The 24,522-nt window shown below is 42.0% G+C and overlaps 1 protein-coding gene across 3 annotated transcripts in view; it reads left to right on the top strand.

Annotated features, from left to right (window-relative positions):
* Positions 1 to 23,125, top strand: part of IL15RA (interleukin 15 receptor subunit alpha) — a gene marked incomplete at its 5' end in the record, with an annotated part of 33,451 nt that extends 10,326 nt beyond the window's left edge. For 2 of the 3 annotated variants that reach the window (XM_081091089.1, XM_081091088.1), the window contains 6 exons: positions 7,339 to 7,533; positions 9,320 to 9,412; positions 11,356 to 11,544; positions 12,085 to 12,117; positions 18,901 to 18,982; positions 21,699 to 23,125. In XM_081091089.1, the coding sequence (XP_080947215.1) occupies positions 7,339 to 7,533; positions 9,320 to 9,412; positions 11,356 to 11,544; positions 12,085 to 12,117; positions 18,901 to 18,982; positions 21,699 to 21,807 (701 nt within the window). In that variant the 3' untranslated portion in view covers positions 21,808 to 23,125. The remainder of the gene's footprint in view (positions 1 to 7,338; positions 7,534 to 9,319; positions 9,413 to 11,355; positions 11,545 to 12,084; positions 12,118 to 18,900; positions 18,983 to 21,698) is intronic. The other variant, XM_081091090.1, reaches the window with a different exon arrangement.
* Positions 23,126 to 24,522: the final 1,397 nt, after the last annotated feature.

The following is a 24,522-nucleotide window of genomic DNA, read 5'->3' as shown; positions in this document are numbered from 1 at the left end:
TTTGTCCCTCTCCCGGGCCACAGCTTGGCTGGTCCCCATTCCTCTCTCACGAGCTTATTTGTGCCTGGCTGGTCCCCATTCCTCTCTCCCCAATGTTGAGTGTCTGAGCTGTTACGGCATGATGGCATGAGGGCATGATGACCATTTGCATATTAGCTCTTTATTATATAGGATGTGAAGTTGTATAATGTCACTTGGAGATAAACCATGAAAAGGTAAAGATGTATACTATAAACCACTAAATAATACACCAAAAGTTGTATTTAGTAAGCTAATAAAGGAGATGAAATAGAATTATGAAATATACTCAAATAATCCATGACATAAATATGGAATGTCCAAATCCTATGGAAGCTACCAAAATATGATTAGAATAAGTGAGTTTAGCAAGGTTGCAGAATACACAATTAATTTACAAAAGTGCATACAATCAAAAATTAAGTACCTATTAATAAATCAACAAAACTTGTCGTGTGAACCACGTCCTGTGTGGTTCGGGGTTCAGGATCTGGAGAAGGGCCTCATGTAAATGACAAAGATGAGAAAAGAAATAATAATTTGGAAATAATGGGGGCCAGGCGGAGAGTCCAATGCAAGGGGAAGGAATTCACTGATGCCCAGACCTTGCCAACCTTTTATTTCATTTTGGATACACATATAGCCCTTAGTCAGGCAGGCAATTCCGGTAACAGACAGATTATCTTAAAGGTCAGTAAATATTAGTAAAGATTTACTCTGAAACTATTTGGTCAGGAAATTGCTTGAGCTACCATTGTCTTGACTAAATAATCAGTGCATAGCTCTGGCCCTTGCCAGGGCTCAAGGTTCACCAACATTCTGGGCTCCTTGTTTACACTTCTCTGGTAGTGAAGACAATGGGTAGCTTCCAACATTTGTCAGTCCCATATGTAGAAAATGATAAAACTTATTAAAAGAAACCGAAATAAGTAAAAAGATTTGCTTTTCAGGTAAGAAAACTAGATACCATAAGGGTATCAATTCTCCCAAACTACCTTTGCTCTATTAGCTATCAGTACTTACTACCTAAATTATGGTGTAGAGATAGAAACTAAATCAATGAAATAAAATGGCCTAAAAAGAGACAAAATATGGCAACTTATTTTGATATTTATGATAGAGCTGAAAAAAATGGGCTATTTATAACAAATCTTAATAATATAATTGGTTGTCTTTGTTTTAAAAAATTAAATTGATTGGGGTGGTAAACACACAATACAATATGCAGATGATGTATTTTAGGATTGTACACCTGAGACCTATATAATTTTATTAACCAATGTTACCCCAATAAATTCAATAGAAAATAAAAAGGATTATAAGAGAGTACTATGAACAATTGTACACTAACAAATTGCGTAACCTAGATGAAATGGACAAATTTCTAGGTACACAAAGCCTACCAAGACTAAATCATGAAGAAATAGAATATCTGAATAGACCTAGCCTTTTGCTCTAGACCAGTGATGGCGAACCTATGACACACGTGTCAGAGGTGACATGCGAACTCATTTTTTTGGTTGTTTTTCTTTGTTAAATGGCATTTAAATATATAAAATAAATTCCAAAAATATAAATCTTTGTTTTACTATGGTTTCAAATATCAAAAAATTTCTATATGTGACACGGCACCAGAGGTAAGTTAGGGTTTTTCAAAATGCTGACACGCCGAGCTCAAAAGGTTCGCCATCACTGCTCTAGGGACTTCATGTCTCTCATGTTCTCTGGAATCACTGATCTGTAGCTGAATGGAGACTGTCCAGTCACCAATAACATAATATTACCTAAGAGGTCCAAAGATCCAAGGTCGATTCTGGTTCCCTCTGAAGGAAGGAACATTTTATCATAGAGCAGAGTCTAGCATTTTAATGGACCTATCCATTCTGGCCTACTGCCAAATTTCTAGAGTTGAGTTTTATTTCCATTCCTCCCACTCTATCCCACAACCTTTAGGTAACCAGGTATATGAACTTACAGGAAAGCATCACAGATGCAGATTTAAGATTTTGGTAGTATGAAGTTAAAACCATGGTACTGCTAAGCTACACACACACACACACACACACACACGAGACACATTGATTAGAGATGACTGAGGGAGAACTAGATCCAATTAAAAAGTATTAGAACAGCATATCAAGAGGAACCTATAAAAGAAACCCTCACTGATGTAATCAATGCCACAAGCAGCTAACTATCCCTGAGTCCTACTGACTCAGGAGCTCTGAGAGGAGAATCCAGCACTCTGTATTTTAACAAGCCATGCAGGTGGCTCTGATACCCACTCATTTTTGAAAACCACTGGCATAGAGGACACAAGATGAAGTTGAAGATAGTTAGGAGTAGAGTTCACGTAGCAGAGCAAGGGCTCCGATTTGGCAATGGTGAATACACACAGCAAACCAAAGCTACAATCAGACACTAAATGTAGCCCTGCCCAATTTAGCTCTGTGGTTGGACTGTTGGCCTGCAAACTGAAGGGTCACAGGTTCAATTCCCAGGCAAGGGCATATTCCTCAGTTGCAGGTTCCGCAACCCCGGTAGGGGCATGAGTGGGAGGCAGCCAATCAATTTGTCTCTCTCATGCTGATGTCTCCTCTTCTCTTCTCTTCTCTTCTCTTCTCTTCTCTTCTCTTCTCTTCTCTTCTCTTTTCTCTTCCCTCCTCTCTCTCTCTCTCTCTCTCTCTCTCTCTCTCTCTCTCTCTCTCTCTCCTCTCTCGCTCTTTCTCTCACCACCCCCAACTCCTCCTTCCCTTCCATTCTTTCTGGAAATCAATGGGAAAAATATCCTAGAGTGAGGATTAAAACACACACACACACACACAAAACACCAAATACAGAAAGAGTGAAAACACTACCATTGGACCCTGGAAATTAAAAAGGAACTATAATACTGGACAAGAAAAAAGGGACAGTTTGCACTATGAAAACCACAATTAGGGAAATAATTAAAGAAAATTTTCCTGACCAAAGATAATCTTGGCTGGGTTTTCAAAGGCTCTTAGAGTTTCCTTCAAGAGGAATCCTCAAAAAAGGGAAAGGGCTGGCAACTGAGGACATGGTTGTCTTTTTCAATCAGGAGGGAGTCTCAAGCTACCCACGGCTCTGAACTCCAGTTCCGGGCAAGTCTCTGGGGACCCAGACTCATATGGGGAGAAACTGGACTTTCTGGCATCTAGTAGAACTTGAGGACAGCTTTCTCTCAGAGGTGCCTGCAGCAATTACCACGGGATACTGAGACCCGGGGCCTCTTAGGGCAGGACTGAGGATCAGCCATAGCTGTTTGCTCCGCCCTGTTGATTCCCTAGGACCCCACTCCATCCAAGCTGTGAGCAGAGGCTTTTGCATATGAATAAACTGGCCCTTTGCAATCTAAAATTACCTAACAAACTGTAGCTGGGTCAGAGAGACCCAGAACATCCAAAAGAAGGCCCAAGGCCCCACAGCAGCTTGCATTGCTTCACAGCTGGGCCTCATCTGGGCACCTCCAAACCCCAAACAAGGAAAAGGAATCTGCATATCTCTCCGTAGCTCCTGTTGGGTAGCCTCAGGCAGAGGCTAAATTAGCACCTCCTTAGAGATCCAAGAGCCAGTGTACCCAGTGGTCAGAGTGGGACCATCCAGATTACAACTTCTCAGATCCATAAGGGACACACTCAGGGGGCAGACTCAGTGAGCACCAAAGCCCTACTGAAGCAAGTCTTGCCCCAGAAGGGTGTCTCCAGCACAGAAGTTCTACCACTATAGACACAGTTGATTCTCAGCCAATTGGCCTGGAGGGCAATTCCTCCCAGTGATACCTACAACAATCAAGGCTTAACACATTGTTTGCGGGTAGTTTTTATCACGCGCTAACAGGTGACATGGGCCATTTTTGCTAATGTTTTGCACAAATGGCAACGTTCAGTAAAATTACGATAACTTTAGTTTACGTATTTATATGTTACCCGCATTCTACCGCTAGTCTATAAAAAACGTATTAATACGTGTCCCACGCTCTACTACCAGTCAACGTAAAATGTATAAGTAAAATGTATAAATACGTTTCCCTCATACAATGTGTTAACTACAACAAGACTGTGCACACAGCCCACAAAGGGGTGCACCAAGAGTGTCCACCTCAGGTAATTGGGGAGGCTGAGCCACTGGGCCCTATAGGAAACCTAGTACACAAAGCCACTCTATCAACACAGGGAAGCAGCCAAAATGTGGAGACAAAGAACAGATTACAAATGAAAGAAATGGAGGAAAGCAAACTACTGAATATAGAGTTCAAAACCATGGTTATAAGGTTACTCAAGAATCTTCTAGAAACCTCTAAGAAATATAGTGAGACCCGCCATGATATGAAAAAGGATCAATTAGAAATTAAGCATGCACTGACTGAAATAAAGAATAATATACAGAGATCCAAACAGCAGACAAGAGGATCCCAAGAATCAAGTCAAAGATTTGAAATACGAAGAAGAAAAAACTCCCAACCAGAAAAGCAAAAGGAAAAAAGAATACAAAAATATGAAGATAGGCCCTAACTGGTTTGGCTCAGTGGACAGGGCATCGGGGAAATGAAAGGGAGAGGGAGAGAGAAACATGGATGTGAAAGAGAAGCATGGATGTGAGAGAGAAAGATTGCTTCTCTCGGTTCTTTTGGATGAGTCCTAACCTTCTTGCTTGCTGATGTCCCAGCTGCTCAGCAGAGACTTACTCAGGGTTCCACACTGGAACCAAAAAGCCAGCTGAAGGAAGCCCACTGAAAGATTTGTATGCTTTCCCGCTAACTTGGTAGATAACCTTGGTTTCTGCCCTTTGCCAGCACTTCAGCCAATGACCTTTTCAGTAATGGGGCTGGGGGGAGGGGGGGCGCAGCAATACTTTCTCAACACGTCCATACAAGCTCCAGGACAATGGAAAATGCTGCAGAAGAATTTCCATGCCTGGGACTTTCCTTCCAACGCAGCCTACTCTAAGCCACCTCCACGGCCTCAGGCAAAGCTTGGCCTCAGAAACTAGTTCTTGCTCATCTCCTCTGCATGCAAGAAAACCTTAAATGTTTTGCATTAATAGAAAAAAGCATATAAAAATCATACAATTGTGCCAGATAGGTAGATTTATGGGGGTGATCACTTCCTAAGTTATCTAAATGTCTAATCACTATGCTAGACATCTGATACTAAATTAATAGTGTATGTCAACTATAATTGATTGAAAAATAAAATTTTAAAAAGATCATACAGTGTTTCAAGTGGCTAAAGAAAAATTTTGCTTTTAACCTTTTCTGCAATAGACTCTTTCTGGCATTGGACAGGACCTCATCTTAAGGATAGGCCAACAATATTATTTTGGAACAAACATGGTAGAGCAATACATTGGCTGGTCCTCACCTTTTAAAAAAATTTAAAAATTGGTTTTTATTAAGTTAAGAAAATATTTTTATTGATTTTTGAGAGAAAGATTAAGGAAGAGGGAGAGAGAAACATCATTGTGACAGTGAAACATCGACTTGCTGCCTCCTGCACACCCCTATTGGGGATCAAGCCTGCAACCCAGGCATGTGCCCAGACCAGGAATAAAACTGGCAACCTTTCCATGCATGAGATGATGCCCAGCCACTTGAGCTATACCGGCCAGGGCTGATTCTCATCTTTTAATAAGTAAAGACCCTTTTGTGGTTTCTTTATAGAGCCCAATCTACAAAATTGGTGCCAAGGAGGATACTGTTATCAAGGATTAAGAAATAGATTCTTTCCTGGGATCTGCAGCATTTTACATTAGGTACATGATAAATAATGCCAATTTCACAGTTTTTCCCAGTGAAAGAAAAAGTTATTTTTTCTTTTTTGCAAGTTTTGTTGTTACTTAATGTAGAAAAAAGTGAAGTACTCCTATAACTCATTAAACTCATTAAATGTGTTTAACGTTTATGTTGCATGCTTTTACATAGGAATTTTTCTAACAATGCAAAAATATCAACAGGCCATAAATAATTAACAATAACAAAAAGTCAGTAATAAATATGGCATCCTCAAAATGAAAATGGCCAACATTTCAGTCCTTTATTTTCTTCTTGGGCCAATATCCTTAGATATCAACTTATGAAACTCCTCATTTCCACAGAACAGAATGAGAGCCACATTGCCAGGGTTTTTAGCTTACATTTTGGAATCAGTGTTTAATTCTAGCTGTCACAAAAGTAGAGCCACCTGGGGAAATTCATCTTGCCTCTGGTTTCTTCCAAAAAAGTGAGAAGAATTAGATAAGCCGGTTATACGTGTAGAAATTAAATAAATAGAACTCTTATCTTAGAAGGTCAGACTTAAGCCTGGTGTTGAGGAAGAAATTTTATCCATTCATTCTTTGAACAAGTATTTCTTGAGCACCTATTCTTGCCAGGTACTGTACTATGGAATACAATGTTGGGCAAAACAGATGTGACCCCTGCCCTCTATAGCTTACAGTGCAGATGGTGAGACATACAATTCATTACATCACCTCAACATCTTAAATACAACTATACAGGGAAAGAACAGAGAACTCCGGGTCCTGACTGGGGGGTGAGGGAAGACTTTCCTGAGGAAGGATGACAGATGGCCAGCCAAGAGTGGGGCAAGGGGAGGGAGGGGAGGCCTGGTAAGTGGCATAAGGGGACCATAGGCCACTTTGGCCAGGGGGAAGAGTAGCTAGAGAGGCAAGCAGGGCCAGTTCTGGATGATCCTTGAGGACATAAGGATTTTAGTTTTGTTTTTGATATTTTGTTTTTTTAAATATATTTTATTAATTTTTTACAGAGAGGAAGGGAGAGAGATAGAGAGTTAGAAACATCGATGAGAGAGAAACATCGATCAGCTGCCTCCTGCACATCTCCTACTGGGGATATGACCACAACCCAGGTATATGCCCCTGACTGGAATCGAACCTGGGACCTTTCAGTCCGCAGGCTGACGCTCCATCCACTGAGCCAAACCGGTTTCGGCGGATTTTAGTTTTTATTTTAAAAGCAGCAGAAGATCAGGAAAGAGCGAAGACATCAAATATGCATTTATAAAGATGACGCTGGCTGCCTGGAGGCTATTGCTATTTGTTTAGGCAAGAGGACTCAAAGGCTTGGTATGGATGAGGCAGAAGAGAAACAGAGGGATGGATACCTTTGAGAGAGATTGAGGCTGGGGAGGATGGGAAGTGCGAGTGAGGCAAAGGAGGTTTTCTCTGATAACTCCTCCATGTCTAGCTATGCTGAAAGTCTGGCACCTAAGGCAGGCTTCTGGAAGATTTCTGAACAAGCTGAAATTCGTTCATCTCTCGCTCTTATCTGTACTTTTGCAGGTACCACATGCTCTACTCCAACATCTATTGAACATGCAAACATCCAGGTCAAGAGTTATAATGAGAACTCCAGGGAGCGTTATATTTGTAACTCTGGTTTCAAGCGTAAAGCTGGTACGTCCAGCCTGACTAAGTGCCTGCGTAACGAAGACACAAATATTACCCAGTGGACCATTCCCACTCTCATATGCATCAGTAAGTACCTGCCCCTGCACCATCCCTCCCTGCCACCCTTGCCAAGGACACACAGACAGCAGTGCTGCAATGTGGGTCATAGAATAGCCCACCTGAGGGGCCAAGAGATTTGTGTTGAGGTCTGAGGCTAAATAAACCAATCGACCTCTAAACAACACCTCTGGAGGTGGAAATACATGGGCTTTGGAGCGGGGAGGGTGTCACACAATTGTGGGTTCAAATCTTGGCTCTGCCACTTACCTAAACCCATGAGCCTTTGGGCCTTCATATCTCAGAACTCTAGGTTTCTTATATAGGACATGGACCTGATGTGCATTGTGGCTTGTTTGTAGAAGGATTCAGTGAAACCTGGTAAATATTAACTATTATTATCATCGGTGCTTTAAGATTTTGGTAGCAAGAATTTGGCTACAGACAAGGATGTGTGCTCAAGCATAGCTGCTTCCCAGAGAACTTTTCCAGTGTCTCCCTAGGAGAAGGCCTGCATTCTTCTCCAGTGGTATCCATCCCCGGAGACTGTGGAGACACATGGGCGCAGATTCCCTAACTCCATTACCCAAGTCTGGTGTCCAGTCAGTGGCGCAGAGCAAGTGTGAGGGAAAGTCGCCACAATCAATTTTTGTAAACCACTTACAACTGGATAACCATGCTAGAAGGAGCCAATTAATCTTGTGGTGGAAGCCAATTGTGCCATTTCCAGAAATACTAATCCACTTACTCTAGAAAAAATATTAAGCCACAGTCTTCTGATTTAACATTTATTGCTTACTTGGTACAAGTCCAGCAGTGAGTAAGATGCTTTCTCATATAACATTTGTGGAAATTGCCAACTTCTCTATGGGGGAAGCAGAGGGGTAAGGAGATGAGGTTTTGTTTGTTTGTGTTTTTGTTTATCCTCGCCGGATGGTTTTTTCCCATTGATTTTTAGAGACAGTGGAAGGGATGCGTGGAGGGTGGTGGGAAAGAGGGGGGCGGAAATAAATTGGTTGCCTCCCGCAGTGCTCCCCAACTGGGAATGGGTATCGAACCTGCAACCCAGGTACATGCCCTTGACCAGTAATCAAACCAGCAAATTGAACCCACAACCCTTTGGTGCATGGGCCCCATGCTCTAACCACTTAGCGACACCAGTCAGAGCAGACAGGAGGTTGTTCTGGAGCAAACTCACTTTATTGTAGGACTCCTTGGAGAGCCAGACTTTCTTATTGAATTTGTAGTGTTTAGACCACCTGGTACTCCTCCCGCTCAACCTGTCCCTCCCTTTGCATGACTGTCATGCAGACGTCAGAGGCAAAGCAAGGAGGAAGCCTTCTACTTGATGTAGAGGACTGACTGGCCCTTTCCCTGATCTTTTCAAGGATGCATGTATATATACAGCCTTGGAAGATGGAGACAGCACCTCCCTCTGGAGAGAAGGCAGACATGGTCATGCTGTTAATAAAAGACTCAGGTTCCCTGAGCTCAGGCTTCCTCTGCTGTGTTGCAGACCACTGGATGTATCTATTCTGGCCCATCCATGTTGCCTCTCTGGGGCTTGGGGATGAGGGAATTGATGCAAATTTGCTGATACTCCTGCTGCCCATTGTGTTTGCAGTCTGTGCTTGCATTTGCATGAGAACTGCAGGTTGGGAAACATTGATTGTAGTTTATTTCTTGTGCTTCTGACCTATCCTAGGAGACCAAATGTATCCATTTTAAATTTGTATGTTTATTTATATCCAGTTCTGAAGCCACCCCAGGGTCCACCCTCAGGATCATAAATGCCATGTGGTTGTCCTCTCTCTAGGAGACCCCTCCCTGACCCGCCAAAGGCCATCCTCCACAGTAGCGCCAGCAGGGGTGACCCCAGAGCCAGAGAGCCCCTCCCCTTCTGGAAAAGGTAGGAATGTTGGGAATTTTTTAAGGACTTCCATTCCCTGCTAACACTCAGGTCCCCACAAATCCCTCAGATTCATGGACCACTGTTAGAGTTCCACTACAAACTTATGTAATAGAACAAAACTATTTAAAAATCAAAAACAAAAACTTACCTTAGCTTAATTTTCTGTTTTAAACCAAAGGGGCTTGATATCCAGGTTTTATATGTGCATGATTAATAATGGCTTGAAATCCACTCTTATTATGTCAGATCAAACTTAATTGCTATCCTTGTCAATACTGCTCTCCGTCTCAGGGAGGTTCTGAGGTTTGGCCTGCCTCACATGTTAGCCCACCACAGTTTCAGGGGTACTGGCAGAAAACACAACACTCCTGGTCAGAGCTGTGGCCATCACTTTGTAAAGCATATAAATGTTGAATCACTATGTTGTACACCTGAAACTAATATAATACTGTGTCAATTATGAATAATTTTTTAAGAGCAACAACAAAAAACAGTATATGAGTTCTGATTCTAGAAAGAGCTCTGTAAGTATTAATAACAAAAGATGTGAATTTCAGAAACGTGAGAGACCCATGCAGAATTGCCTCCCAACAATCCTACGCACCAGCAAGTTAACTATGATGGCTCTGGTGTAGCAGCATTGCCCAAAGCTGCCAATGTGCCACATTTCCACTGAGTCTTAGGTAATCATCCATCCCAATCTCCTCAGCACTGACTCCGTGTTAAGAAAATCCGAAACCTTCGGTGCTAAATATCATGGGACAATGTGCCCCATGTCCTGTGATACCCTTACTTTACACTTAACTCTTGATTTTTTGTGTCCCGTTTTCCAATTTGTGGGTTTTCCTGGCCCCTGTCTCCTCCCATCCAGGCACAGTCATTCTGTTATGCTTGGCACGCCTCCCTAGAGCAGGGTTCCTAATCTTGGCTGTCCACTGAGGTCACCTCGGAACTCTCGAGAGCAATCTGGGAAACAGAATTCTAGAAGCTCCCTGGGTAATTCTTAGGTAGCCAAGGCTGAGAACCACTGCTGAAGGGAGGATGGAAAGGCCAGAAAAAGGTGGTTCCTTCTAGTTAGCTGGCTACAAACAGAAGGCAGAGGCCGAGGTACTGGATATATTTAAGTTTGGGGCAGTTCTAAAGCTCCTTCGATCGGAGTCAAATCTGATTCACCCAAGGAATGAGAATCATCAAGTGGCCTCTCCCAGTTCTGCCTTCATGCACCAAACACTTGATCAGATGAAACTGTACGGTCGAAATCTCAGATGTGAGATTGTCATCTTTGACAGAAAGTGACGTTGCCATGGACACTTGGATGGGAATGCTCTTGGGGAACCCTATGCAAAGTACCTGGACTGCTGGCAGTCTGGGTAGTATGAGGATGTGACTAAGGATTAAAGGGCATGAGGACTTCTCAGAGCATTTGTGGCTGGGAACACATGGGAAAGCAGCCCAAATAATGTGGCCGATAGCCAAAGATGCCGAGACCGGGGCAAAGCCCTTCAAATACACTCTATATAGTTCAGATGGGCTGAATCTCAGGCTCCCTCTTATTTAGAAGTTTTGTGAAAACATGTATAAAATAAACTAAAACCAGCATCCCAGAGGTCTCAGCTTTGGGAAATACTGTTCCACTTGTGTGTCTTTTTTTTGTTTGAGACCAGTCTTCTCTAGTAAACAGCCTGGATCTACTCTAATCTTTGTAATTTACTCTGCAAATCCTCTAGCATTCTCAAAAGTCTTATGGCCACCCCGGATGGATGACTACCTTACACACACTTAAGGGATTTTCGTAAAGATCCATGGAGCAGTGTCCTGGGGGAGGGCTGGCCCAGGGTGGGCTCCTTAGAGCACGGATTAAGTTCACTGTCCTCTGGAGCTAAGAAAGTTACTTACTATTCTAAACATTTATGTTCTCCATGTGTTGCACCTTCTGACAGAGCCAGCTTTCATTTCCAAGCCAGACACCACAGTGGCCACAAAGCCAGCTGTGGGACCGGGCTCCAGGCTGACATCCAAATCTCCTGCAGAAACCACAGGGGTAGTCAGGAATGAGCCCTCCCAAGCCCCACCTCAGACAACTGCAAAGGCCTTGGAACACACTCCCTCCACCTCCCTCGAGAAGCCAGGTTGGCACTGTCTTTGCACACTTTAGGGGAGTTCAGCTCTTTGCCTGCATGACATAATACCCTCCAAAATCAGAACAACCTGGCAACCCTCCGCCACCGGCTCTCTGCCACAGCCTTCTTGCTCTTGTCTCTGTTTTGTGCTCCACCCTGGCTCAGTCCAGGTGAAAAGGAAGTCCATTTCCCAAATGTGCCAAGTCTCACCGTATTAACCTGCTTTGCTAAGAATCTGAATAATATTGGCCTCCTCCTAATGTGGGAGGACGAGGATGCTTCCCACCCTCTGGGGTCACCATCTATGGGATGGAGGAGCACTCGGTAACCTGTATCTTCTGTAAGGGCACATCTGACTCTTAAGCATGGCCCAGCCTGTAAATGAATTAATGACCTTGCTTGTTCTTTGCTAAAATGAGTTTGGTTTTTCCAGCCATGCATCTCTCAAGGCTTTAAGATAGGAACCAAATTGTGCAGAATTTCTCCTGCTTAATGAGAATAGTACCTTTAGGACTACCATCATAACTGAGCTGCAATCTCTTCCCGCAGGTGCACATTCACCCAGTTCCACAGCTGTCACTGGTGAGTATTTCCCTTTGTCCTGGAAGTGCTGAAGGGCAGGGGACTTGTCCCAGGGAGCTGCACAGTCCTGGTTTGTGCCAGTTGTCCCAGCATGATCACTAATAGCATCCCCTTTCACTCTCAAGTGTATCGGTGTAGAAAGTAATTTACAAGATCGCCCTATTTATGGAATTCTTTATTTGACATCACTATTTTCATATTGGTACCTTACCAGTGTCAGGCTCCTGATATGGAAACCAAAGAGTAGATACATCACAAAAAGGGCCTAGTCAGCAATTCAGTTCTACTAAGCAGGGCTAGACGTCTGTCCAAGACTTACTAAGTACCCAGGAGTGCGTGCTGGCAGCGTGGAGATGACATTGTTCTGCTGACATACAGACTGCACTACTCCCCCAGAGTGTTAGTGAGCACCATGCACCTACAGCCAGACCATTCAAATTTCTCCATCTAGAAGGTTTTTTACCAGGAGATGCACACAACACTAAGACTAGGGGAGAATGTCCCAGTAAATATCAGGAGGAAGATGGAAAATTGTTAGCAAGAATGAAAGAAAAAGATGAAAGGAGGAGAGGAAAGCTCAGAGAAGAGAGGAGAGAAAACGAGAAAGAAGCCAGGAGAGAGAAATGCAATAAGTAAGAAAGGATCTGATACTTTTGTCTGAGAGGTTTTCAATGAACTGAAAACCACTCTAATGTCATATGGGCAAAACGATTTCTATTTTTGATTTACAAGTTTTCCTGCTAGAGAAAGATTCATATTTTTGTGGTTACATTTTATCTGCATTAGTGTCATCTGGAAAAAAAACAAGTGGCTTTGGTCATCTCAGCAGTTAGTTGATTTAGAATTTTTTTTTTAAATCAATCATATATACAAAGTCAAGACAGTGTGGAAAGGCTCTTTGGAGAGTATTTTCATGGAGAAACTATGGCATTTAATGGCAAGGATATGAAAACAAGAATATGTTTATCATTTAAGAGGAGACCAATAAATAAAGAAGCCAATCTAATTTTTCTTTTTATGTCACATACTACATTAACCTTTCTACAAAGTTTTAAATTTTTTATTCATTTTTAAAAAATATTTTTTGATTGATTTCAGAGAGGATAGAAGAGGGAGAGAAATATCAGTGATGAGAGAGAATCATTGATTGGCTGCCTCCTGCACGCCCCCTACTGGGGATTGAGCCCATAACCCGGGCATGTATCCTTGACCAGAATCAAACCCTGGACCCTTCAGTCTGCAGGCCGACACTCTAACCACTGAGCTAAACCGGCTAGGGCTTTATTCATTTTTTGAACTAAAATTTTTTGCACATGGTTTAAAAATAAAAAAGTACAAAAGGATATATAGTAAAAAGTAAGCCCTCGCTCTGACTGAAAATCATCTGTGGGAAGGAAGAAATCCCCTGCTACCAGATTTCTGTGTACCCATCAGAGAAAGTCAGTATGTCAACAGCACACAGAGGATATATGATGCCAGCCAGTTAGGTATTTTATTTTCAAGGTTCTGTACTTTGTTTTCACTTAATGCTATGTTTTGGAGATTCTTCCACATCAGTATATAAAACCACATCATTCTTTTTAAGAACTTAAAAATATTCCATTGTATGGATTTACCACAATTTATTTAGCCAACTCTCTATTTGGACACGAGACTGCTTACATTCTTTGGCTATATTACAAACAATGAAAAACTAGAAAGCCTTGTATTGTTTTGCATATGTGAGAATATATCTGTAGATAAAATCTTATACATAAAGTTTTGGAGACATATTTTCTATGTAGATTTTCAAACTATTTTATTATGGACTATAATCTATTTTTTCCAATTTATGTCTTTTACTGGATTAAAATATCAGAAACTCACTTCCAAATTCTGAAATGTAATATAATAAACATTAACTGAACATGTACAATAGATAAAGATAGCTATGTGCAAAGAACTGTGAAAATACCGAGATTTAAAGGGAAAAAAAAAGCTCAGCTTTAAACCATTCATATTGTATGAATAAGATTATCTTCTTTCAAGCTGCTTAAATATAAAGATAGACATATTGCCCTGGCCACTCAGTTGGTTGAGCATCATCCCATGCATCAAAGGTCACTGGTTTGGATGCCAATCAGGGCACATGCCTTAATTTCAGGTTCAATCCCCAGTAGGTGGGGGGTGGAGGGGCAGGAGACAGCCAATTGATGTTTCTCTCTCTCATCAATGTTTCTCTCTCTCCCTCTCCCTTCTCTCTCTCAAAAACACCAATAAAGACATTTAAAAAAAAAGACAGACATATTAAAACTATAAGAAAGTAAGTAATTTCATCAAGGAGATGAAAACTAGCTATATTTCATTATGTATTACTTGAGTTTCATCCGCTAAAAAGGTCTATGCTAAAATGAAAATCATGCTAACTTTCTAAAAAGACTTAGTTATAATGCCTTCAAAGTATGTCTCATACAATCGCAGCCACCTAAGACCTAAGAGTATGCCCAGGCCAGGTATCAGTGACAGAGGTACTCGCTGGTTCCCTGGGCATCAGTGGCTGTTGCTATTTCCACATGAATAAGCAATCAGTTGAGCTCATCTTTGTAAAAAAATATATTAAAATGATACTTTATACTATAGTGGTTGCTCAGTAAATGTTAACATAATGTTTTAATCAACCCATTGATACTACCAATATCATTTATTTTTTAAATAAGGTTATAAAAGATATCACAACTTTTAAAGTTACTTTCTTTAGTCCAACAGAAATATTGAATGAATAAGTAGTGAATGAATGAGCAACTATTAAGTAAATTTGAGGGCTTTAACATCTAAATAAATATTCAGGAAGTGTTGCTTATCATCTCATTGTCTCAAATATCTACTGCCTCACTTGGCAGCCCTTTTTATCAATAACTTTACTCAATTTTTCCAGTATCTGGTCTCTGATACTTGACTAAGCTATTCTTGAAGCGTCTCAATCCTATCTAATAAAGAGAGAATATGCTAATTGACCCTCACACCATCACAAAGATGGTGGCACCCACAGCCAATAAGGAGGGAATATGCTAATTGACTGCCCGCCCTCAAAGATGGCAGCACCCACAGCCATAAGATGGCCGGCAGGGGAGGGCAGTTGGGAGTGATTGGGCCAGCAGGGGAGCAGTTAGGCATCGATCAAGCTGGCAGGGGGGTGGTTGGGGTGATCAGGCTGGCAAGCAGAAGTGGTTAGGGGCAATCAGGCAGGCAGGCAGGTGAGCAGTTGGAAGCCAGCAGTCCCGTATTGTGAGAGGGATCGGGCCTAAACTGGAAGTCGGACATCCCCCAAGGGGTCCCAGATTGAAGAGGGTTCAGGCTGGGCTGAGGGCCACCCTCTCCCCCCAAATTTTGTGCACCAGGCCTCTAGTTGTAAAATAAAAGGTCAAAACGTCATCTATGAGTGTGTTTACATGGCCATCTTCATTTAGTACACTAGGAGTGAGGAGTTCCTTTTGCTGCCACATCTGAAATAAGTTTGCTACAGTCCATATACTCAGCCTTTAACAGAAGCTACCTTTGTAACGTTCATCTATTCAATCAATAGAAATGGAGGTTCTATTTTGTGGCAGGTCTGGTACTAACCTGCAATGAAATGCAGATTTCTCATTAAAAAGCAAATGGCACTTTAAATGTATTTCAACTTATGGGATGGTAATTATTTAATTCAGTCAAGTAAGTATTGATTATCTACTCTGAACCCAACACTTGGAATGTGCTTAGTAAAGTAACAGATACTAATAGAAGAAGAAAAAAAACTTAGGAAAACTGCCCAGAACTGACATTCTTACTTCAAAATTGCCCTCATCAAATGCAGACACACAAGGACTCTGGGCACAGTGACAGAAATACGTACTACTCCCTGACTGACCTAGTTTGCAGGTACTGCTAAGGAATGGCGATTCCCTGTATGTTCACAGAGGACATTTCATCATCCACATCCAACAGTGGCCCCTGGCTGCCTAGGCTACCTTCTGTGCCCCAGACCCAACATGCATGTTGAATGGTAGGTTGAATGCTAGGCAGGCAGTTATTAGCCTTTCTGGCCTCCTGTGCAATAATCCACCTTTTCTCCTCTCTCTCCCAGATTCTAATCCTCCTCTACCTCATGAAATCTCTTTCACTTCCTTTTCCTATAATCCATGCACGTAAACACAAAAGGGTGGAGGACTTTGGCAGTTGATATCTTAGTCCATTGTTGTAGTAATTCTGGTTTCAATTTCTTTACTAAATATGTCTGTATATAACTGAGGAAGAGGTCAAGGGTTTGGTTTTAAGTCACTGAGTTCAAATTGCTTTGTTGTATCATTGGCTCAGGAGCCCTCTTCTCCCTTGAGTTTGAGTCTGTAGTTTATATTCTCATTACAAATAAACAGGAAGAAGCATTGTGAAATACTTACTGTTTATATCAACTTGCCTTTTCCAATAAATCTCTCCATGAACAGTAAATGCATGCCAAACTGATTAGTTAACTCGAAGAAATAGTTTATTATCAGCTACAATATCTCTAATAAAAGACTCCTGATTTTTAGTCATACTGATGAGTAATGTTGTTTAAAAAGTCAAAAGAACTTTCACTAGTTTTCCAAGTTTGTTGTTACTTCTTTTAGAACAACTTTTCTATGCTTTTTCCTACTGCGATTAGTTTTGTTTTTTCACTTTATTGTTTCTTCTGATTATAGCATCATTGCAAAAATATCAGGAGGAAATTTTTTAAAGAACATAAAGATTATAATCCCACCATTATTTAATACTTTGATAGATATTCTTCAAGATTTTTGTTTTGCATATGACACACACATGGCTTACTGGATTTCTTTTGGTTCATTTTTATTTCAACCACCTTTTTACACTTATGATATCACTAGAGGCCCAATGCACAAAACTCAGGGAAGGGGCTTGGCCCTCGCAGCCCCGGCTTCATCAAGAAGGACATCCAGAGGTCATTTGGCTGTCTGGTCTAATTAGAATATTACACTTTTATTATTATAGACAGACATCTTTTCATGTTAATATAGATTAATTTCACAATTTTTAAAATATATTTCTATTGATTTCAGAGAGGAAGGGAGAGGGAGAGAGAGAAACAGAAACATCAATGATGAGAGAAAATCATTGATTAGCTGCCTCCTGCATGCTCCCTACTGGGGATCAAACCAGCAACCAGGGCATGTGCCCTGACGGAATCAAACTGTGACCGTATAATTCATAGATCAAAGCTCATAGGTTCATAGGTCAAACTACACCAGCTGGGCCATTTCATAATTTTTAAAAGCTGAATAATATTCCATTGGATGAGTATTAACACATTTTAACTAATTTTCTACTGATAAGATATTTAGATGAACATTTTAAAAATTATTTTACACAGTACTTCAGTGAATATTCCTACATATACTTTCCCATTTCCTTAGAATGAGTCCTAGAAGTAGAACTGGAGAGTTAACTTATATGGTCTTCTCTAGAGCTTTTGTTATGTTGCCAAGTACCTTTGAGAAAAACTGTACCCATTTACATTCACTCCTACAAAGCAGAGAATCTGGGTGTTTCCCATATCCATATATTTAACCTGCATTTCAATAGGGTTGGATTTTAAATGCCAAGCCCTGGGGATTTACCCTTGCCTACAAGGTTGTGTGTTGGTTGTACAGGGACAGGTCTGAAAAGTTTCATGGTCTCGGAGACTAATTGACTCATGGTCCACAGTGAGACAACTGTCTCTCCAGATGCTCAGGGTTGTCATCTTGCAAGTGGGGCAGCCGGGTGATTTTTGCAGGGACATTTCATAATATTAAGGCAAACTGGCAAAATCTGCTTGGAGTGTATTATTGACTCAGTGTTTTAAAAATAGTTATGTTCACCTGCCCTTTTGCTTCCACACGAGGATCCCACTGTTCCTGTCTAATAAATCGCAAATGCTGTTGTGGCTGCTGGCCTTCCACCCTCAAATCCTCCCACCATCCATGCTGTTCCTTTCAACTCCGTCAACAGTTTTTTCCTTTTCCTAAGCATTACTTTATTCTCCTCTTACCTGTAAGATCTCTCTTATCACACCTCTTCTTTCTCTTTACCACTCTTCCTCTGTCATAAAAAAAGTAGCAAATAATGCTAATGGAATTGGAAGAAAAATGGCACTGCAAGCTATCATTTCTAAATCAGGATTCTGCGAAGCTGCAGAAAAGGGGGAGGTTGTGCCAGAGGACAACTGAGGAGGACCCTTACCATGTCTACTTTCTTCACTTTGGATTTAGCAGCAAGCATTTCTTCTCACGAAGTGCTTACTTTCCCCTCCTGACTTACTCCCATCCCTGCCCATCACTCACTCTGCTCAGGAAGGACAAGGATTAGGAGCACGGGACATGGGATAACATGAACTGGACAGTTTGAACTGGCAGTGTTGGTGGGAAAGGAATGTAGTTTTTGCCCAGAGATAGAATAGATTGAATTGCATGGAACCTTAAGAAATGTTAATAACAGTAAGCTGTCTGGGAAGGCGTTTGTATCTCTCTGCGGGAATGTAAACTGTAAAGAATTTTCAGATTCGTAGAAATTAACCTTATAGGGGGTAAATGGTGATGGATGGAGACTTGACTTGGGGTGCTGAACACACAACACATTGTACAGATGATGAGTTGTAGAACTATGCACCTGAAACCTGTATAATTTTATTAACCAGTGTCACCCCGATAAATTAAATGAAAAGGGAAAAAAATGAATCTGCTACCTGGACTTTTAGCATGATGCCAGCTTAGTTCTCTTCTTTTACAGTGGCAACCATCGCCACACCTGTCACTGTGCTTTGTGGAGCATGTGTGGTATTACTTCTGGTATGTTACCATAAAAAATCAAGGTGAGTGGCACAAGGGAATCACACTGGACAAGATTCTTCCTTTTCTCCGAGAAAAGAGTTCATTATTATGACCCTGGGCCTGCCTTCACAGTGAAGAATCCCTTTCCTGACTAGAGACACAGGCTCTCACTCTCACCCTGCTTTTACGTTGGCCAAAAGGAGCGTCGGCCCTGGCTGGTAGCTCAGTTGGTTGGAGCATCGTCTCATATACCAAAAGAAGGGTGTTTCGATTCCCAGGAAAGGCACATACCCAAGTTTCAGTATGCGATCCATATGGAAAGCAACCGGTCAATGTTTCCCTCTCACACTGATGTTTCTCTCTCTCCCTGCCTCTCTCTAAAACATATCCTCAGGTGAGGATTTAAAAAAACACACAACAGTGTCGCAGTTGAGCAGTCACATTGAGCCAGTCTTAGAAAGCCATTTACTTTCCTAGGCAGGCCACTCGTCAGAAGTGGGGCAGCGAGACATGATGACACAGGGCCCATTTTACCAAGAGTTAATTCAGAAAGAAAGTATGTGCCAACTAACCAATTTGATAGGCAATTTGTATCACCTCTTATCATATAGGCATGAATATATTCTTCTTCAATGCACTCATTACATATGGATATACTTTTTTATAAATACACTCATTAATGTCAGTCTTACTTTTGTATTTCTGATCATTGAAATTCTACATTTCAGCATTTGTGACAAAATTGTTTCTGCCACTTGCTGAAATTTCAAACCTTATTATTTTTCTAATCTTCAGGCATTTTTATCATTTTTTTGTTAAAGCTTCAAATGACACATTAGCCTTTATTTTATTTTATTTTTTAAATTCTCCTTAAACTTTTTAAAATGAATTTTTCTTTTTCTTTTTTTTAAATATATTTTTATTGATTTCAGAGAGGGAGAAGAGAGAGATAGAAACATCACTGATGAGAGAGAATCATGGATTGGCTGCCTCCTGCACACCCACTACTGGGGATCAAACCTGCAACTTAGGCATGTGCCCTTGATTGGAATAAAACCTGGGACCCTTCAATCTGCAGGCCGATGCTCTATCCACTGAGCCAAACCGGCCAGGGCTAGTCTTAACTTTATACTTCTACCAATTAGTAAGCAATATTTCAGCATTCCATATTGATGTAGTTGCTCTGGATCCTTTCTCAGCTTTATACAATCAATGGACATAATTTGTTGAAAATAAACTTTTAGTTACTAGTAAAAATTGTTCTTTTGTAAATATCATATCAATATAAAGACTATACTGCCCTTTGAGCCTAACTTCGAAAAAATGAACATTTCATGAAATACTACTGTAAAGCCAAAATGAAAACATCATCTAAAAATGTACATAAATCTTCAAAAGCTGTTAATACCATCTCAACCAACAAGAAATGCCATAAACCTCATAAATAGTTTAGAGATTAACTAAGATTGCTATATTACTTAAAAACTTATCAAAAAAAATAAAAAAATGTTAAAATGTTGGCACAATGTATTTTAAAAGGATTTTTAAAATATAATAATAATTTCCATATAAAATGCTATATTTGGAGTTACATTCTTAAGAGATTATAATGACTATAATCATTGACTATGTATTTTTAAAATATATTTTTATTGATTTCAGAGGGGAAGGGAGAGGGAGAGATAGAAACATCAATGATGATGATAGAGAATCATTGGCTGCCTCCTGCATGCCCTACACTGGTAATCAAGCCCACAACCTGGGCATATGCCCCGACTAGGAATAGAACCATGACCTCCTGGTTCCCAGGTTGAGATGCTCAACCACTGAGCCATGTTGGCTAGGCGACTATGTTTAAAAAGAATACATACACAATCTTTTAAAAGAATAATACATTAAATTATATTCTTTAAAAGTATTTGAAAATGTGGTATATATGGCCAATAAATATGCTCATAAGAAGAAAATATCAATATTCACAGACTATGTTAAAGAAATATTCATAATCACCTCTTTAAGAATTGGTAAACCTCCAAGAGCTCAATGTGCTTATTTTAAAATGTCCTAAATGACCTTATCCTCAGAAGGTGGGTTAAATAATGCATGGAAGAAATTGCTGACTCAGACATTCATGGCCTAAAAATCACATTGTTTAACAAAGAAACATGAAATTAAGGTGTTCTTCCCCCCCACCCCACCCCCACCCCTTGATTACTCAGGAACTGATCAATATATTTGTTTACTTTTTAAAATGTTTTTATTGATTTTTAGAGGGAGAGAGATAGAAAGACACATTGATCGACTGGCCTCCTGCACATACCACTACTGTGGGTCGAGCCCACAACCCAGGCATGTGCCCTGACCAGGAATCGAACCCATGACCTCCTAGTTCCTGGGTCAACACTTAACACTAAGTGCCAAGAACTGTTTTAAAAGCTTTATAAATATTATATCACTTTTATCAGGATTATCACATCTGGCTTAGCGGAACTCCTAGTTACTCTCTCCTTCTCTTGTTCTTGGCATTTGAACTACCAGTTTTCAGCAGAGGGTCGGCAAGGTATGGGGGAAGCTGCTCCAATAGCATTTGGAAATCTTTGGTGGATAACGGGATTAAAAATACCGAAAACCCTAAAAATAGGATTTAAATAGTATCTGCGAGTGAAGTTTTCTCGATCTGAGTGTTCAGTAGGGACTGTTTACTCAATCTGAGGGCAATGCTATCTTTTCAAAACCTGTGAATTATTTGCTTTACAGGCAAACTTCCCAGACACCCAGTGATCAAGTGGAAAATATGGAAGATATCCCAATGACTGGAGGAAACAATGGCAGAGAGGAGGATACAGAAAACTACCACACAGTCTAGGAAACTCCAAGGGAAAACCGGGCCAGCAAGGGCTACAGCGAAGGCACCACCTCTGCTCTGGCCAGAGGGGACCTAGAAAAGACTCAAGGAGTTGGACACCAGGGAGAAGCCACCAAGATGTGCCCACCCTCGGCACTGTCTGCATGAGTAGGTTCTCCAGGCTTAGGATGGAAGCTCGATGCCTGCCCTGCCTCAGATATGGGGCCAAGTTCCCAGAGTCCCAGCCATTGAAGGCCTCAGGTCTTCCTATCAGAGCTTTTATTTCATTATGATATTTACTCAGGATAACTTATCAGCTTGATTCTTCCATCCCTCCTCCTGACTGGCAGTTTACAAAGAAAAGAAATATATCTGAGACTCTAAGTGAATTTAGTAGGCTCCTCCTGGCTTGAGAGGTGTCTATAAGGATGACATTATCATTTCAGCTCCTAAAACTCTCTCCAGTTAGGTGCTCTGCTTACACTGAAAGGGAGCAAAGAGATATTGTGCTCAGTGAATTCTCTTAATTTAAGGATTCAGAAAGAAAACTGAATTCAGTGACATTTTCCATATATATACATGTATATTTATACTTTGTTTATTATCCTACTAGTAGCCTTGTACACAAATCCATGCGCCAATAGCTCTCTGCGGGGCCTGGCCACTCCGCACCTGCTTCCCAGAGGCTCTCCGTGGCCCAGAGGCCCATCCGCGGCCCAGAGGCCCACCTGTTTTATCTGTGTTATGCAGTCTTGGTTCTGGCATTTGCATGCTCGGTGTAGCAGGAACGGGAAGAAAACACCCATTCATTTGTGAAGTGCCCAGAGTGGCTGTGCCTCCATGAGCCGTGTCTTTCGGATTTCCCCAAGTGGAGTTCTGTGCCTCTTCTTGGGCCTCCAGCACTGCTAGCTTACATACCTCTTTCCCTCCAATTAAAATGAGTAAGTCACAGGGATGACATGCTCCTGTCAGCACTCACTCATGTAAATTGAGTGAGTGCTGACAGGAGCCCATCTGCGGCTGGGCGCGGAACACTTGCCTTATCACCAGGGTGATGACGCAAGTATTTCATGCCCCAGCCTGGCCAGAGGCCCATCTGCGGCCGGGTGTGGAACACCTGCCTCATCACCATGGCGACGAAGCAAACATTCTGCCAGGCCACTCATGCTGCCCGCTCTCAGCGGCTGCCCCCCACCAGGACTGGGGGACTCCGGCGGGGCTGAGAGGACTGGGCGCTGCCATCTTGTGGCTATGGGTGCTGCCATCTTTTATGATGGAGTGATGGTTAATTTGCATATTACCCTTTTATTAGATAGGATATAATAAAAGCCCAGTGACCAAATGGCGGAATGGCCAGAACAACCGGTTGCTATGACGTGCACTGACCACCAGGAGGCAGATGCTCAACGCAGGAGCTGCCCCGTGGTGGTCAGTGTGCTATGACAGTGGGAGCGCTGCTAGGCTGATCGGGATGACAGGCTGCTCCTGCTGCGAACCCCGGGCTGATGGGCAGGAACCCGGGCTGTCATTGTCACCTCCTCGCCCCAGGCTCCTCCTCCTTGCTCCCTGCCACCTCCTCCGGATGCCTGCAGGCTGTGCAGCACCACCACTGCTGCCGCTGCCGCCGGGCTCACAGAGCTGATCTGGGAGGCTGGGAGGTGGGTTCGTGGCTGCTGTGGGACAGGCCTACTCTGCCAACTCTTAGTGCCCCGACCGGGTTCCCTGGAGAGGCGAGTGCTCCAGCTCCACAGAAGATGCTGGACCAGGGAGCAGCCGCTCAGAGGGTGGTCCACGGCCACTCAGCTGACTGGAGGAGCAGTGCTCCCACAGCGGGCTGATCCCCACAGGCCACGCCCCCCACCAGTGCACGAATCCTATGTACCAGGCCTCTAGTATCTACATATTATGACTTGCATTTTGAAATTGTATCTTACACAAACAAAATAAAATGTCTATTTTCAATTTAAAGATGCAGTAAAACAATCACTGAGAAGAAATGAACATCAACAACAATGAACACCCAGCCCTGACCAGTTGTGCAGTGGTTAGAGCATTGGCTTGCAGATCGAAGGGTCTCAGGTTCAATTCCCGATCAAAGGCATATACCTCGGTTTCAGGTTCGATCCCCAGGCCCAGTCAGAGGCAACCAATGGATGTGTCTCTCTCATGTCAATGTTTCTCTCTCTCTCCCCCTTCCCCTCCTCTCTCGCTTCTACTCTCTCTAAAAATCAATGGAAAAAATATCCTCAGATGAGGATTAAAGAAAAAGAACACTAAGAGGATAAAAAGCAGGAATGCAGACTCCCAAATGGTTGAGCGCAGCTTTTCCAAAAGGAGAAAAACAATCTTGCCTAAAGCTGGATCAGATCACAGTTTGAGATAATTTCTAATGGGATTTTCATGTAAGAAGCCACAAGTGGCAGATTATGGGCCAAGTACTCCCCGTACACACATGCTCTTGATTTTCTTTCTCTCCTTTCTCTCTCTTCCTCCCTCCCTTTCTTCCTTCCTCCCTCCCTTTCCTCCTTCCTTCCTTCCTTCCTTCCTTCCTTCCTTCCTTCCTTCCTTCCTTCCTCCCTTCCTCCCTCCTTCCCTCTCTCCCTTCCTCCCTTCCTTTCTTTTCTTTCCTTCCTTCCTTTCCTGTTTATAACATCTATACTAACAAAAGCCTAAGTGACCGTCACGCCCTCATGCCATCACAAGATGGCCGGCCTGTTATCACATGGCCGCCCCCAC

The sequence above is a fragment of the Myotis nattereri genome (assembly GCF_964212035.1).
Source record: "Myotis nattereri genome assembly, chromosome: 1".
In the NCBI taxonomy this organism is placed as follows: domain Eukaryota; kingdom Metazoa; phylum Chordata; class Mammalia; order Chiroptera; family Vespertilionidae; genus Myotis; species Myotis nattereri.
The sequence above is the reverse complement of the archived record's forward strand: the minus strand, read 5'-3'. Positions and strand labels throughout refer to the sequence as shown.